This window comes from Chrysemys picta, chromosome 2, assembly GCF_011386835.1.
Source record: "Chrysemys picta bellii isolate R12L10 chromosome 2, ASM1138683v2, whole genome shotgun sequence".
Classification (NCBI taxonomy): Eukaryota; Metazoa; Chordata; order Testudines; family Emydidae; genus Chrysemys; species Chrysemys picta.
Window position 1 is genome coordinate 201,209,332 of NC_088792.1, and position 17,906 is coordinate 201,227,237.

General features: G+C 44.9%; 1 protein-coding gene across 3 annotated transcripts in view; it reads left to right on the forward strand.

The window, feature by feature from the left end:
• CEP76 (centrosomal protein 76) overlaps window positions 1-17,906 on the forward strand; it is a 43,513-nt gene that overhangs the window by 21,676 nt on the left and 3,931 nt on the right. For all 3 annotated transcript variants that reach the window (XM_065585232.1, XM_008164402.4, XM_065585231.1), the window contains one exon: window positions 7,598-7,931. In XM_065585232.1, the coding sequence (XP_065441304.1) occupies window positions 7,598-7,931 (334 nt within the window). The remainder of the gene's footprint in view (window positions 1-7,597; window positions 7,932-17,906) is intronic.

Genomic DNA, 17,906 nt, shown 5'->3' on the forward strand with positions numbered 1-17,906 from the left:
GCCAACCGATGTGCCAAGACTACTTCTGCCCCTTCTTTCCCTGCCAGCCTGGGAATCCAGCACCCCGTCTTGTTGAGCCAGCCACGCCAGTCTGCTCCAACACAAACCCAGGGTCTGAACCACGTGCCCCAAAACTGCAGACTTAACTGAAAGCAAGTTACAGAAGTTTCCTGTCTTTAACACTCAGATGCCCAACTCCCAATGGGGTCCAAACCCCAAATAAATCCGTTTTACCCTGTATGAAGCGTATACAGGGTAAACTCATAAATTGTTCGCCCTCTATAACACTGATAGAGAGAGATGCACAGCTGTTTCTCCCCCCCCCCCAGGGTATTAATACATGCTCTGGGTTAATTAATAAGTAAAATGATTTTATTAAATACAGAAAGTAGGATTTAATTGGTTCCAAGTATTAACAGACAGAACAAAGTGAATTACCAAGTAAAATAAAATAAAACACAAATCTAAGCCTAATACAGTAATAAAACTGAATACAGATAAAATCTCACCCTCAGAGATGTTTCAATACGTTTCTTTCACAGCCTGGACACCTTCCTAGTCTGGGCACAATCCTTTCTTCTGGTACAGCCCTTGTTCCAGCTCAGGTGGTAGCTAGGGGATTTCTCATGATGGCTCCCACCTTTGTTCTATTCCACCCACTTATATATCTTTTGCATAAGGCGATAATCCTTTGTCCCTCTGGGTTGCCACCCCTCCTTCTCAATGGAAAAACACCAGGTTAAAGATGGATTCCAGTTCAGGTGACATGATCATATGTCACTGTAAGACCCCCAAGCCTTCATTCCTCCCAGCCTAACTCACAGGAAGGCCTGCCTGCAAACAGAGCCATCCACAGTCAATTGTCGTGGTTAATGGGAGCCATCAAGGTTCCAGACCACCATTAATGACCCACACTTCGCATAATTACAATAGGCCCTCACAGTTATATTTTATATTTCTGGTTTCAGATACAAGAGTGATACATTTATACAAATAGGATGACCACAGTAGATTATAAACTTTGTAATGATGCCTTACAAGAGACCTTTTGCATGAAGCATATTTTAGTTACATTATATTCGCACTCATCAGCATACTTTCATAAAATCATATAGAGTGCAATGTCACACCCATCTTTTGGGTCTCCATGTAAAAACCCGTGGCACTAGAATAAGGGGCTGCTGGGTCTGAGGCAAGTGCCATTTCCTTATCACAATCATGAGCCCAGGAGGAGTTGCCACCAAGAAGTACTGAGAGTCTAAGCCCTGCAGGAAGTCCTGTCCTAAGGGGCATGAGTGACAGCCCTCCATGATTACCTGATTGGCTGGCACTCTCCATATAAACTAGGAGGCCATTTCTGGGAGTTGTCTGAGGAACACAGACCTCTACTGTGCTTTTGTCCTAGACCCCCATCTCACTGCTGCTCGCTGTGACTCGCCTGGATTCCAGACTCTTAGCTCTTGACCTTGGTCTGGCTCCTGATCGTGATCTTGGTTTACTGTCTTCAGCTTAGGACCCTTGCTGACCCCGTCCAAGACCCTGTCCCTTCCTAACCCCGGTTCTCTCCCGTGCTTTCAGTTTGGTAATGGACTCTGACTTTGGCCTGGTCTGGCTCCAGACTGATCTTTGATTCTTCGGCCCACTTACTGAGCAACTCACTCTGTGTCCACTGGCCACCAGTGACCTGGCACAGATGCTCTGCTCTTTATACCTGAGTTGTTTGGAATATCACTGTTGGAATATCACTGTCTCAAAGTTTGAGACAGTGACCTACTTCACCAGCTGGTGATGCGCCAAAATATCACTACTGCTCTGCAGATGGAAGGTGTTTAAAACCAGCATGAGATCACATGAAATCCTACACTCTTGCCCCCACTTCACCTTCACTGAACATTCTTACATAAACTTCCAGTCTGGGTAACAATCCATTGATTCATACTTGGATGAAATGTATCATTTGTTTAGCTCATATTATGTAGTGCAGTCAGCTGATGAGCAACTGCCTCTCTTAAAGCTTCAAAGAGCTCAGTCAGTGAATTAATGTTGCTGTGCCATTCTCTCACTTCAGTCATTTTGGAGGAGCATAGAATGCTCTGTATTTTAGAGTATGTAGGTTATATTTCTTAAAATCTTTCTTGTCCAATTGTTATGTGATATTGCATTGTTCAAGTAATAATACCTCCGGAGCAGAAAGATACATGTGCAAAAAAAAAAAAAAACATTAACTAGGGAGCACTCTTACCACTGACTGTGTGAGCACTGGCCTTCCCCTCATCTACACTGATTGCATTTGCTTTTAAAAGAACAATGTCAAATTAACTACTTTTAAAGATATATTTTATTCTCTTTCCCTCTCCTTTTTTTGTGCGGAACATAGGGCCTTCACCACTGCCTTCCCTGTTTGCTGGTCTCCTGATGAGGTCTTGGCTTCTTCCTCTGTCATTCTGATTGCTTTCAGTTTTCCATGTTATTTTTGGTCTCTCTCATCATCTCTTGCCCTGGGAGTTCCAGTCCAACACACATCTTATTTGGTTCTTTTCTCCATTTACGTCACAGCAATCTCCATTTTCATTCTGTTTCATTCTCCTCCAGATTCTTTGTGATTCTTTTTTTTTTTTTCCTGGCTGTCAGGTATTGAGCATCTGTCTAAGGCAGCTGTTTATGGAAAACTGGAGTTTAGATAGTAAGGTTGATAAGTTTCCAAGTGTCAGCACCATATAATAAGACCGACTTCACAATGGTGTTAAATATTCAAAGTTTAGTTTGGAAGGCAAGAGTTATATTTCTCCAAATCATCCGTAGAGATAGAAAGGCATGTCTGGCTTTTGCTGTTTTAGCTTTAAGGTCTTTGATTATTCCACATGTTGTACTTACAATGCTGCCAAGATATGTGAAATATTGGGTCTCTTCTAAGTCAGTCCCAGAAAATGTTATTGGTGTTTCTTGTGTGTTAATTATCGTGGTATTAATTTTCTCTGTGGTGCTTTTCAATCCTACTAATGGTGCATTGGCCTGGAGATCATTTGTATTGGCTTGCATGTCTCTATGCATATGGGATAGCAAATTGATGTCATCTGCAAAGTTAAGGTCCTTTAACCTCTATGTGAGAGTCTATTGTATGCCGCTTGGGTATTCTATGATTTTTGTCATTAACCAGTCACTACCAGTAAAAAGATCATGGATGACAAAAGACATCCTTGTCTGATGCTCGCAGTAACCTTGAATGCTTTAGTCATGTATTACTTGGCATTTCCTTTTTTATTAGATGATCGGAACTGTGTTCACAAATTTTTGAGCGATTCCATAGTGGCATAGCAACTTCCATCAAACTGTTCTGTCATTGTATCAAAGGGTTTGGAAATCAGTAAAATTCATATAAACCGGTGACTGTCATTTGATCAACAGTTCTATGATGATACATAGGTTTACTATATGATAATACAAGATTTTTCCTGTCTGAATTGTCTGTTCTTATTATAACCTCAAATCTACACTTTTATTATTCTAGCCAGAATAAAGAAAATGGTAAATACCTTACCTGGGATAGACAGTAGTTGAATGCCCTTCTAGTTTTTACACTGATTGAGGTCTCCTTTCTTTGAAAGCTTCAATTTGTGACCCTTTTTTTACTATTTTGTATTTTTTCTTTTTTTATAATCAACCCATCAAAATGTCTACTGTGTTCTTCAAGTCCGCCTTAAGGACCTCAGCTGGAATGTTATCTGGCCGTCGTGCCTTTCCACTTTTTAACTGATTGACTGCTTTCTCTACTTCTACTCTCCTGATAAATCCTAGCTCATCGTCCATTTCTTCTTCTTCTTCTTCTTCTTCTGTACTTGGGAAATTGGCCACTGGGTTGCCATTCAACTGTTGACTCAAGTACTTCCTCCATGTATTTAGTTCTTCTGATGTCTTTGTTGTTAAGTTGCCCTCACTGTCTTGAACAGATCGGTTGGTATTTGTTTTTCTTTCTGACAACTGTCTAATGATGTTGTACAGTGTCTTCGTGTCATTTTGGGTTGAGTATTCTATGCATCTGTTGCCATTTTATTTATAAAGTTTCATTTGCCTTTCCTAACACTCTTTTTGTTCTTTGCAGCATATTTCTCCTGGAGTCACCGCATCTTGTGTTCTTGTTCTTGCTAGATTTTAGTTTATTTAATTTTGCATCTTCTGTTTTCTACCATATATCCTCATATAACCATTTGTTGTGATGTTTCTCCATGAATGTCAGCACTCCTTCACAAGTTTTAGTGAAAGTTTACTTTACCTGTTTTCATTTGCTTTCTGCTGTTCCATCATCTTAATCTTCAAGTACCTCGTATCTGTTTGGTAGCTTTTTGTGTTGTCATCTGTTTTAGTTTGGTGGTGATGTGATCTAGACACCTGTTATTCAGATCTCTTCTTTGTTCTTATTTCTGTTATCAATTTAGCTATCACTAGTGTGCAGTGCATTCCCAGATCTGCCCTTCCTGCTACATACATCTTCTAAATATCTTCATTTGTGCCAAATTGTAACATGATCAGTTTGTTTCCCTGTTCTGTGGTCTGGTTACCTCCAACTTACTTATGAATTATATGGTGTAAGAAGATAATTCCTCCAGTGACCAAGTCCTTCATTCCACAAAAATCAGCAAACATTTCACGGTTTTCGTTCACTTCACCAAAGTCTTGTTTCCCCATAATTACTTGCCTGCCAGTGTTGCTGTTCCTTACTTTAGCATTCACATTTCCAGTTACTAGAACATATCTTTTCAGGACCTTGTGTATTATGTTCTGTAGCTTCTCATAGAAGATTTTTTTTTCCCTCCTGACTAGCTTGATTTGTTGGAACATAACATGGAATAATACATCAATATTCCAGAAATTGTCTAAAAGTATTATAAGCCTTTGAAACTGGTGCCCATTCTGTCAGGCTTTTGGCTTCCTTCCTTGATAGTTTCAAACCCATGCCATCTCTGTGTATGTCACTGGTGGTGTCATTCAGTAGCCTAAGATATAGTACAGGGGTAGACAACCTATGGCACGTGTGCAAAGGTGGCACACGAGCTGATTTTCAGTGGCACTCACACTGCCCGGGACTGGCCACCAGTCCGGGGGGCTCTGCATTTTAATTTAATTTTAAATGAAGCTTCTTAAACATTTTAAAAACCTTATTTGCTCTACATACAATAATAGTTTAGTTATATATTATAGACTTGTAGAAAGAGACCTTCTAAAAACATTAAAATGTATTACTGTCACGCGAAACCTTAAATTAGAATGAATAAATGAAGACTCGGCACACCACTTCTGAAAGGTTGCTGATCCCTGATATAGTAGAATGTTCTCACTTGACAAAATTATTTGTCCTGACATTAGCCTTCTCATTTTATTTAGGCCTAGTACATGTAGTTTATATCTGTCTATTTCTTTTGTTACTTGGATCATTTCATCAGGCTTATGTAGTGTCCGAACAGTCCATGTACCAATTTTGGTTAGGGATTTAGGAAAGAGCAAACTCATAAGCATAGTAGCTTCCTTGTGGGATTGGCCTCTTCATGTCATGATTTCCCTTCTAGGTCTGTTAGAATTGAGCTGAGTTGGATTGAGTTTGTTGAACTAACCAATAATGTAGCAACTGTAACAATGTCTGTTTTTTATGGGAGCGGGTTGTTAGCTCACTCCCAACCCCTACACTATTGGGCAATGCTTGTTTTTTAAAATTGGAAAATGTGGTTTCTGGGCAATTTTTGTAATTTTCCATTAGATATATTTTTGTAATTGCATCATTACAGTACATAGTTAGGAATGTGCACAACTGCTGGAATGGTTCATGGTTAACACCTTTGCAGAGCCAAGAGGGGAGCATTCACATTTTCTTTTGGTAGCCCCCTGCGAAGGGGTTCATTTATCACAGGAGCACGTCTTCATGATGTAGCAGCTCTCTCCCTGTATGGCACTCCCTGCTGATGATCACGCTGTCATTGTGGTGGTTTCTCTTCTGTAACTTTGTCCTCTGGCCAGGTCACAATTTAGTTCTTCCCTTCCAGGGTAACAAAGTCAGATGCAAAATTGTATGATATCCTAACAAGAGGGTCTTTGGCCCCAACTCCAAGCTCATACCACTTTGCCAGTGGCTGGTAGGGGAACCCAGGCCCTCCCACTACACTGGGTTCCAGCACAGGGACCCTATAACCAACAGCACCCTCTCTCTTTGCTGTTGTTTCCCTGCATGACTTACTTTTTCTGCCCTGCAACTTCTCTAGGTTGATCCTTCTTTCATGGCTAGGATCTCAAGGCTTTATTCTGTTCCCAGGCTTTCTCCTCACCACCTCTCTGTTCCTGAGAGTGACTGCAGACTCTTTCCCTGCAGCCCCCTTCTGCTACAAACTTCCTCTCTTCAGCCTGCTCCTGCCCAGCTGGGCTTCATGATCTGTTAAGCCTGGCTCTCCCTGGTGCAGCCAGGTAACCTAATTGACATCCCAAACCCACATTAGCCCATTCAGGCCCGGTGGGGGGCGGGGAGGACGGACACCCCATCACACCTCCATATTGTTGGGGTTTTTGGAGGGGAATGTTGCCTTTTCTTTAAAAAAAAAAAATTCTGAGCAAGAATTGCTATGAGTTTGTTTTCTAAATGAATCCTTGAGAATTTGGAGGACTTTCCTAACTAGATACTACTTGCAAAGTAGGCCAACTGCTGGTCCTAAACTATTTAAGTGCACCTCTTTAAGCAAAACATTCTAAATGTATAATGTACTACTTGTGAATGATGGCTGTTTAGTCCAGGTGTTCAGCCTAACTATTAATATGAAATATATAAAGTGCATCAGAGGAGAACTGTAAAAGGCTAACTTTTTAAAGTGCGTTTGCACTGTATAATACTATAATGACTTTGAGTTCTTAGCTTTGACAATGCGAGTCATAAAAAGACTTTTCAAAGATAAGTGTTATCTGTTATCTAACAGTTTCAACTGAAAAGTACTGCTTAAAGAAGAATATTAAATATTTTATTTTTTATGCAATATTTCAAATTATGGTGGTTTTGTTGAAATGAAAGGTGATACATGAATAACTACATGATCATGAATTTGAAGAATTAGGACTTTTGGTTTTATGAAAGGGACTGATTACTGTCCAGCTTTGAAAATGACTTTGCAATTCTGCATTACTATTGCCTGTTGATAAACACTATGGGATGTTTTATAATGTGAAACTGTGTTTCTCTGAAAATCTAATGGGAAGAGGGAAGTAATTGTTCTTATTCATTCTTTCTTGAAACAGTTGAAAAGTTCATTTTAATTGCCATCAGTTGAGTAGTTGACTGAGTAATCATGCTTGATTTTTAAGCTTCAAAACAAGCTGCTTCTCTAAATTAAAAGAAAACTGTTCATTTGCTAATAGTACCTTCTTCTGTACATTAAAAAAAAAAAGCAATTTAAATTACCGTATATTAAGAAAAGGAATTTGTGATGCAAGGTTCTTTCATGGTGAAACAATCTCACTATATTTCTATGCCAGCTAAATACTTATCTTGTAACGCTCTCCCAATAAAGTAAACATTTATTTACTGTAAAATATTCTTAATATAATAGCACATCTTTTTGATCTTCAGATACATCCACAATCCTATCAATCCTGATGACCCTCCACTTGTTGAACAACCCAAGCCAATGTATCCTTATCGAACAGTAGGATGTGTCTTCAATCATCAGAAGTTCTTGGGGAATTGCCAGCCCTCCGATGCAGTGGAAGTCTGTGTGTTTGACCTGCATGATGAATCTAAATGGAAACCAATGAGTGGAGAAGCAATCAAATCTGTGTGTTCTCCAGGGGCCACAACTTCACTTCCTCCTTTTCCCCCTCTGTGTGCTTCCACAATAGATGCTGCAGGAATAAGCAATGAGATAGAATTACAGCTGAGAATACTGGTGTCAGAACACAGAAAGGTAGTGTTCTCTAATGTTTTTCGTTGGTATGCCAAATAAATGAGGTATCAAGCTTTTAGTATCTACTTGTCTAAAAATTTGGAGGGGGGTGTTTTGGTTTGGCTTTTTGGTTTACAGTACATGATCCAGCAGTAACCCTTGCACCACTATTTAGTGTGTGTGACTGAAAGAAACTGTTGGAGAAGATTGCATCAAGCAATTTCAAACTTTGTATTTGTTTTAATCACTCTAATGTCTGAGTACTTTAGAAGTTTAAAAATATCTCAGTACCTTCCAAGGTTGGAATTGTCTCTTCTCCGGTTTAAATTTCTTATAGTGCAGTAATGTGCTGCGGTTGATTCTTTCTGCATTGGGTGTAAAGAAGCCCTTTTAAAAGCAAATGCAATATATTTTTGAAGAAATGCCAGTTTAAATAGGTTAATCTTTAAACATCTGCTAAAGACTTGGGATTAGTCTTTATGATATACCCATAAGTCTTCACGTTAATTTCTGTAAGTTTTGGCTAATACTTATTTAAAAAATTACACCTTGTTCCACATATAACCTCCTGGATAGAGCATTCCTGGATTTAAGCCCCTCTTAGGCTCATCTCTTTCTTAACTTTAGAAGAACTCTGTGTTACATTTCGCCAGTGCAGAAGTATAGTCTGGAAAGATTTTAGTTCTTAGAGTAGATGAAGCCGTGTATTCCACTTAGGTGTGTATGCGCCCAGCACACCAGAGCCACAGAACTCTGTATCCTAGCAGTGCCCATATAGGGCAGCACTTGCGTCTCATGGCTATAGCCCTCCCCTGGCTACAAGAGGTGGCACCTCCCCAGTCTCCCCCCTCAGTTTCTTCTTATTGCCCGTGGCTAGAGTCAGAGTTCTGTGTGGCCTAAACATCACAGTCTCCCACAATTTTAGTGTTTGGGTTTTTTTTCCTAGTAGTATATAGTTAATAGTGCCCTTAGTGTTAGTTGTATTTAGTTAAGTATTCCCCTATGATGCCCTCACTGGGGTTTAAACATTGTCCATCGTGTGGGGGAGTGACCCCCCAACAATGATCCCCACACATGGAGCTTGCTGTGCTTGGGTGAGGCCCACATCACAGATCGGTGTTTGATCTGTAGATTGTTCATTAAATGCACTCAGACAAAGGCAAAGGACCTTCACATGAAGCATCACCTGCTTGAACCTGCTTCAACACTGAGGCCTGTGTCGGAATGGAGGTCACCCTCAGGTTCCGAGAGTGCTGCTGCAGTTTCTTCGAGTGATCACAGAAACCCCCTTGGGAGCTGCCACCCGATGTGCAAAGACTACCCCTGCTTCTGTTTTCCCTGCCAGCTCAGGACTCCAGCACCCTGTCTTGCTGAGCCAGACACTCCCGTCTGCCCCAACACAGACCCAGGGTCTGAATCACTTGCCCCAAAGCTGCAAGTTTACCTGAAAACAGCTCACAGTAGTGTGCTTGTTTTTAGCACTCAGATGCCCAACTCCCAATGGGGTCTAAACCCAGATAAATCCGTTTTACCCTGCATAAAGCTTATGCAGGGCAAACTCATAAATTGTTCGCCCTCTATAACACTGATAGAGAGATATGCACAGCTGTTTGCTCCCCCAGGTATTAATACATACTCTGAGTAATTTACTAAATAAAAAGTGATTTTATTGAATACAGACAGTAGGATTTAAGTGGTTCAAAGTAGTAACTGACAGAACAAAGTAAGTCACCAAGCAAAATAAAATAAAATGCGCAAATCTATGCCTAATCAAACTGAATACAGATAATCTCACCCTCAGAGATGCTTCAATAAGTTTTTTTTCTCAGACTGGACACCTTCCAGGCCTGGGCACAATTCTTTCCCCTGGTACAGCTCTTGTTGCAGCTCAGGTGATAGCTAGGGGATTCTTCATGATGGCTCCTCTCCCTCTCTGTTCTCTTCCCCCCTTTATATATCTTTTGCATAAGGCGGGAACTCTTTGTCCCTCTGGGTTTCCACCCCCCCTCACTGGAAAAGCACCAGGTTAAAGATGGAATCCAGTTCAGGTGACATGATCACGTCACTGCAAGACTTCATTACTCACTTGCCAGCACACACATATACAGGAAGACTCACAGGTAAATACAGCCATCTGCAGACAATGGGAGTCATCAAGATTCCAAATCATCATTAATGGTCCGCACTTTACACAATTACAATAGGCCCTCAGAGTTACATTTTATATTTCTAGTTTTAGATACAAGAGTGGTACATTTATACAAATCAGATGATCATACTCAGTAGATTATAAGCTTTGTAATGATACCTTACAAGAGACCTTTTGCATGAAGCCTATCCCAGTTACGTTACATTCACTTATTACCGTATTTTCTCTAAAACTATCTCAGTTACATTATATTGACTTATTATCAAGTTTTTATAAAACCATATAGACTGCACAACGTCACAAGTGTCACTTTGGGTGCTCCACTATAGGTGCAGCAGTGCCCCGTGTGCCTGGGATTGGAGATCTTCAGTAGCCGTGCCCATTGGGTTGCACATGCGTTCCTCCCTGCAGAATTTGGGCATTGTTCCCGATGTGCAGCAGGCCACAGAGGATTTTCCCTTTCACGACCAGGTGTTGTTTTCAGACAAGACAGATGAGACCTTGCATTCCTTCAAGGATTCTAGGGCCACCCTATGTTCCTTCGGGGTGTATATACACTCATTGCAGAGGCGCCACATTGATGGCAAACAGCAGCAACAATACCATCCACAAAGCACCTTCGGGCACCCTTTTCCTCCTCAAAACAGCGGGATTACCCCAGAAAGGGGTGTAGATCCTGGAGGAGGAGGCAGTTGGGTCTAGAGTTTGGCCAGTTGACACACCTTTCACCAGCACCCCCAAGTGCCCATTTTGACTCTTTTGGTCCAGAGCAGTGCTCCAGTCATCACTTCCTTTATCCCACTTTTGTTCAGACATATGCTGGGTTACTTTTGACAATGTTCGGGGCTCGATTACAACCAATAGCCGGTTCCTAAGCATCGTCAGAGCGATCTATACTATCCAGTTCCTCTCTACTCCTCCCCCCCACCAAAACACGCCTTCCTTGTCTGTCTTCAGGGACCCATCTCATGAAATACTACTCCTCAAGCAGCTCCACTCTTTACTGGTTTTGGGAGCGGTGGAGGAAGTTTCTCCAGAACAGTGAGGTAAGGGCTTCTATTCCCAGTATTTCCTGGTTCCCAAATCCAAGGGAGGGTAAGATCTATTCATGACCTCTGCAACCTCAACAAATATGAGATGAATGAGGTATGGTCACCCTATCGGCTATCCTTCCTGTGTTGATTCAGAATGACTTGTTTGCTGCTCTGGACTTTCAGGCTGCTTATTTCACGTGGTGATTCTCCTGAAGAAGATTTCTCCGATTCAGTGTGGCGAACCACCATTTTCAGTACACAGTCCTTCTCTTCTGCTCCCAAAGTTTTTACGAAATGTATGTTCAAGGTAATGGCATACCTCAGGAGAAAGGGAATCCATGTCTTTCTGTATCTGGATGACTGGCTACTGGGAGGCAAGTCCAGGGAAGAAGTTTTTTCTCATTTACATATTACACTTTGCTTACTCAACTGTATGGGTCTCATCCTAAACACCAGAGTGTCAATATTGGTCCCACTCAAAAAATCGAGTTCATTGGGGCCCTAACAGACTCTTAAGAGTTCAAGAGCATTTCTGCAAACCGACCATTTCTAGACAATTCACCGCCTTTGTCTCGATCTGCGGTTTCAACCTTCCACATGTCTGCAGGCACGCAGGGGGTTCAGTTGCACCTTTACCTTCTTCAGATATGGATCAGGACTGTTCACTGTCCAATCCTTCGTCCCTTGAACATGTTGATCCACCTCCCTCTGTTTGATCCTGGACTTCTTTCAGTTGTGGATGATTCAGGGGAATGTATATCAAGACATCTCCTTCACTCAACACTTACCAACCAGAACTGTCATCACTGACTGCTCCCTGATAGGTTGGGGAGTGCATCTGGAGTCATTGAAGGTTTTTAGAGCCTGTGGTCGGGACAGGAAGCTCCACTGCATGTTAACGTCCTGGAGCTTCGGGCCATCCACAATGCTGTCTCGCTTTCTAGTACCACCCTAATGTATTATGTGACTAGTCAAGGGGGAGCACGTGCTAGGATGCTCTGCTGAGAGGTGGTCAAATTGTGGCAGTTCTGCATCGATAAGAGTATCACTCCAATAGCCAATAATTGCCCGGGGACCAAAATTATCTCATGGACCATCTCAGCAGGAATTTTTCCTTGAACTACAAGTGGTCTCTGAAGCCCAGAGTTCTGCAAGTCATCTTTTGCAGTGTGGGGCATCCCGATGATCGACCTGTTCGCTACAAGGGACAACAGGAAATGCCATCTATTCCGCTCTTGAGAGGTCTTGGGCCAGGCTCCCTGATTGATATCTTTCAACTCAGTTAGCAATCGGCTTTCCTATACACTTTTCCAGTGATCCCGATCATTCCACAGGTCATCTTAAAGCTGAAAGTGGATTGGGCCAAGCTCAATTTCCCCAGCATGGCCAACGCAATGCTGATTTTCTGACCTTCTGATGTGTAAGTTCTGTCTTCCATATCCCTTCCTCTCCATCTGACCTGCTCATGCAGAATCATGGTCACACTTTTCATTCAGTTCCCTGCATCTCCCAACGTGGCTCCCAAGCTCTGTGGTTGAATAAGGAAGACGAGTGATGCTTGGCAGCTGTTTGACACAGGATGCCTTATTTGGCAAAGTGGAAGTATTTTTCAGTGTGGTCATTGGCCTGCGGAGTTCAGCTGATGCTGGCTAGTGTCCAAGATGTCTTGGAGTATTTGCTGCATCTTTAGTCATAAGGCTTAGCTCACGGAGGGTGCATCTAGCAGCAGTCTCAGCCTTTCATCTACCCATTCATGTGAGATGGGTGTTTTCCAGTGCCATGATGGTGAGATTCTTGAAAGGAATCTTCCGTCTCCTTCTGTCGGTGCAGGAACTCATTCCCTTGTAGGACCTTAACACTCTCTTAGTGGCTGTCATGGGACTTTCATTTGAGCCTCTGGCATCCTGCCCATTTCCTCTCTTACGTCAAAAAGCTGCATTCCTTTTGGCGATAACATCTGCAAGGAAAGTGTGAGAGTTGCAGACTTTGATGGCAGAGCCTCCTTATACCCAGTTCTCCAAAGACAAAATGACGTCATGGCTGCACCCAAAATTTGTGTCTAAAGTGGTCTCTCGGTTTTCTTTAAACTAGACGGTATATTTGCCTGTGGTTGTTTTTGTTTGTTGTTTTTTTTCATAAGCCGCTGTGACCGGGTGCTGGGCTGGGATTCCTGAGCCAGCCCTCTGTCACACCAGCTCCAATTAAGGGAGTTCAATTGGAGCTGGGTAGGGAAACCTGAACCTGATTTGACAAACGGGAAACAGCTGCCGGCCTAAGCAGCCTGGGGCTGCATAAAAGCCTCAGAGGAAAGAAGCCATGGGGGTAGACAGAAAAGGGAGGGGGGGAAGCCGGAGGGGGGGAGCTCTTTTCTCCTGGCTGCAGAGACTGAGAAGCCCTTAAGGCTGAAACCCCCAAACTGTATATGGTGAGAAGTTGGTGGGATTGCACGCTGTAAATAAACTGCACCGGTGATTGCTGAACCTAAGGGTCTCTGAGTGGTTTTTGGAACAGAGCAGAGGCAGGAGCAAAGGGGACCCTGCTACGCCCTGTTACAGCCGCATTCATTTCCAGAGGAGCAGCATTGAACGTCAGACGATGTCTGACCTTTTATTTGGACAGGACTAAACACATTTGGGCTTCGCCTCATCTGTTTGTTTTGTATGCAGACCATATGAAGGGACCAGCAGTCTCCTCCAGGTGATCTCTAAGTGGATAACTTCCTGCATCAAGACTGCATACGAAATAGCTTCAGCTATTCCCCCTTTATGGCTGCAGGCTCAGTCTACAAGATCATAAATTACATCAATAGCATTCTTAAGTGAAGTCTCTATATTGATATTTGCTGGGCTTTCCTGTCAATACATACATTTACGAACCATTATGCCAGTACTGTGGCATCTAGAGCAAGTGCAAACTTTGGGAAGGTGGTCCTTGTTTAAGTAGACTCGAAGCCGCACCTCCTGTGGATACTGCTTCTGAGTCACCTAATTGGAATACATGGCTGCATCTACAGTACAAGAAGAAGAAACTGGTACTTATTGTAAAAGATACTGACTAGTTTGCTTATAACCACTGTGGAAGAAACGGTTAGTTACTGTAACTGTGGTTCTTCTTCGAGTGCTTGCTCATGTCCATTCCATATTAGGCGAGTGTGCTTACCAGTGCCAGAAGTTTTTCCATTAGTGGTATCCGTAGGGGACCGGCTCTGGCGCCCTCTAGAGTGGTGTGCACATGCCATGGTATAAGGGGCACCTCCAACTCCCCCACACCCTCAGTTCCTTCTTGCCGCCAGTGACTGTGCTGGAATGTCTGCTGCTTCGGCTAGCCTTTTTTCGCTTCGTTCAGTGTTTTAAACTTTTCTTGTAAAATAGTTGTACATAGTTAAGTTTCCCTTAGTGTGTTCGTGTTAGAGTGTTTTTACTTGGTTGGTCCCGAACGGGACTAAGCCTAGGGATGGGGCATGCCCCGGTCCCCAGGTTTTAAGCCCTGCGATTGCTGCACGAAACCAATGCCCATCAGCGATCTGCATAATAGTTGTTTAAGGTGTCTCAGCGAGTTGCATATAAGCGACAAGTGCTGTATTTGCAAGTCCTTCAAACCTCGGACTAAGGAGAGAGACTTTCATCTCAAAGTGCTCCTAATGGAGTCGGCTCTAACTCCAGCACTGGAGCAGTCAAGGTTCAACTCTACCCCGAGCACTACATCGTTGGTGCGGAGCACCCCATTGGCACTGTCAACAGATCGACGCTGATCCCACTCCCCGGCACCTGCCAAGCGGCAAAAGAAGACCAGGAGAGGAAGATTTCCTACATTGCACAAGGGGAAGGAGAGGGCAGGAGGGGGAGCCAAAGCCTCAGGTTGAGCGGTCCAGCCCACCCCAACCAATGCCTGCCATGTTGGACAGTAATGAAGGCCTTGATCAGTTAGAGGTCCTATCGACGCCCGAGGCCCTGTAGGCAGTGCAGGATATCCTGGCGCTACTGGGGCTGCCCACACTGGGTACAGCGGTACCCTGGTCTAGTGGTAAACCCACCTTGGGTCCTTTCTGTAGGTCCCCATCTCAGCAGCACCGCTCCCCATTGTGGGGGCTGTCCCACCAGCGCTCACCTGCACGGAACCACCAGGCCTCAAAGGCAGAGAGGAAGGCTCGGCTAAACTTTCATTGGTCTTCGGACTCAGGGCACCCACCGCAGGGCTCAAGGCACGCCTCGCCGGTGACTTGACACAGGCCGGCGGAGGTCCGCCCTTCCCGACATCAATAGCACCAGGACTGGCCCAGTGCTTCACACTTGTCACAGGCCCAGGACAGTCAGTCTCAGGAGCGGAGTCACCAGTCATCGGCTCGCTGGTATGTGTCGCCACGACGTGGATCCCCTAGGTCAGGGGAAAGGTCTTCCCGGCAACTGTCCCACTCTGGATCCCGGTACCGGTTGAGCAGCGTGAGGCATAGATCGCAGAAGGGACTTGTCCCAAGCAGAGAGCTCCCCGTCCAGGTGCAGTGATCAGCACCGCAGCGACCGGGATCACTAATCTACTCACTCATGATCACCTGAGAGCAACCACTCAGCTTTGAGCTCCGGCACTGTACAGGAGTTGTTGCTGGTGGGCCAAAACCCAGGACCAGCGGTCCCCTTGACGTCGGTGGTGTCACCAACTACCCCAAGGCCCCAGGGCCAGTGGCCGGCTGCCTGGTATCCATAGGGCTTTACCTAGCCTTCACGAGGTTCAGGTCGGTGGTGGGGGCCTCTCCCACCCTCTCCCAGAGCCAGCTGTTTCTGAGGAGGGAACCCCTCAGGCTCATGCAGACCCCAGGAATCAGCCAGCTGGACCACCAATGGATGTGTCAGACGCTGTGGCGCCGGCTTCCTCCTCATCTTCGCCCGATGAGGCAATTGCAGGAGTCCCTCACCCGGTTCCTCAGGATGATGCTACAGCTCATCAGGAACTGCTGGAAAGAGTTGCCTCTAATTTGGAGCTCCAGATGGAGGAGCTGGAGGAACCATTGGACTCCCTATTCGATGTCCTCTGCTCAACGGCACCAGCTAGGGTGGCTCTGCCCCTCCATGAAGTGATGTCTAAGATTACAAACGTCTTGTGGCAGACATCTTCATCCCATCCCTCCATCTCCAAGAGGGCAGAAAGAAAGTATTTTGTGCTGGCTAAGAGTCCTGTGTACCTATATATCCACCCGGCCCCAAGCTCCCTGGTAGTAGCAGCTGTTAATGAGCGGGAGAGACCAGGCTAACCGGGAGCCACTCCTAAGTGTAAAGACTCAAAGAGGCTGGATTTGTTTGGATGCAAAGTTTATTCATTCTCCAGCCTCCAGTTGAGGGTAGCCAACTACCAAGCTCTCCTTGGCCGGTATGACTTCAATATGTGGCCAACTTTGAGGATTTGCTTTCTGAACTCCAGGAAGGAGTTCTGGACAATCCTCGAGGGCAAGGTTGCAGTCAGAACAGCCCTGCAAGCAGCCTCAGACATACTGGACTCCGCGGCACGCACCATAGCCTCTGCCATCTCCATGTGGACGGTGTCCTGGCTCCTTCTCTCAGGCTCGTCGACAGAGGCCCAACAGTCGATACAGGACCTTCCCTTCGATGGCCAAACACTGTTTGCTGAACAAACAGACAATAAATTACACAGGTTGAAGGACTCCTGTACTACATTGAAAACCCTAGGGCTCTATGTCTCAGGTCTGGCCCATTAGCAGTTCAAGCCGCAACAGCCCACAGGGTCAATAAGAAGAGCAGAGACTTCAAACGCCGCCAGAGCCACCAACCTCCCTCTACCCAGTCGGGCACTGCCCACAACAGGCAGGGTGGCAAACGGGCGTTTTGAGGGTGCACCCAAGGGCGACCTACCAGACTGTACCCCAGATCCATCCTCCCTATGTTTCTCCAGCCGCCTTTCTTTTTTCCTCCCTGCATGGACTGCGATAACCTTGGACTGCTGGGTCCTCAACCCAGTGGCCCAGGGCTATACCCTCCAGTTTCTTTCTACCCCCTCTCTTATCCCCTGTCCCTCTTCAGGAACCCTTCTCACAAAAGTCTCCTCACACAGGAGGTGAGGGGCCTGATGCAGCTGGGAGCAGTGGAGGGAGTTCCTCGCGAGTACAGGAACAAGCGGTTCTAGTCCCGGCCAAAGACGGTCTACGACCCATTGTGGACCTGCGAGACCTCAGCAAATACCTAAAGAAGTTGAAGTTCTGCATGGTCTCCCTGGCCTCCATTATCCCCTCCCTGGATCCGAGAGACTGGTATGCTGCCCTCGACTTGAAGGACGCGTACTTTCATACAGTGATCTTCCAAGGACACAGACGCTTCATGGTGGGATTGGACCACTACCTGTTTGCGGCCCTCCCTTTTGGCCTAGCAACAGCCCTTAGTGTGTTTACTAAGTGCATGTCGGTGGTAGCAGCTTGCCTCGGGGTATTCAAATATACCCGTTTCTTGACGACTGGCTGGTCAAAGGCCATTCCAGATCTCAACTCCAACAGATGACACTGGGTTCGGCAGAGCTGTGTTGCAATGTACACGTCCATGAACTCATACCTGCCTCCATTGGTACTGCTTGGGAGTCACCTGATATGGAATGGACGTGAGCAAGCACTTGAAGAAGAAAAGACAGTTACCTGTTCCGTAACTGGTGTTCTTCGAGACGTGTTGCTCATGTCCATTCCATGACCCGCCCTCTCCCCAACTGTCAGAGTTTCCAGCAATGAGAAACTGAGGATGGGGGGAGCTGGCGGTGCCCCTTATATCACAGCATGTTCACTCCACTCCAGAGATCACCAGAGCCGATCCCCTACAGATA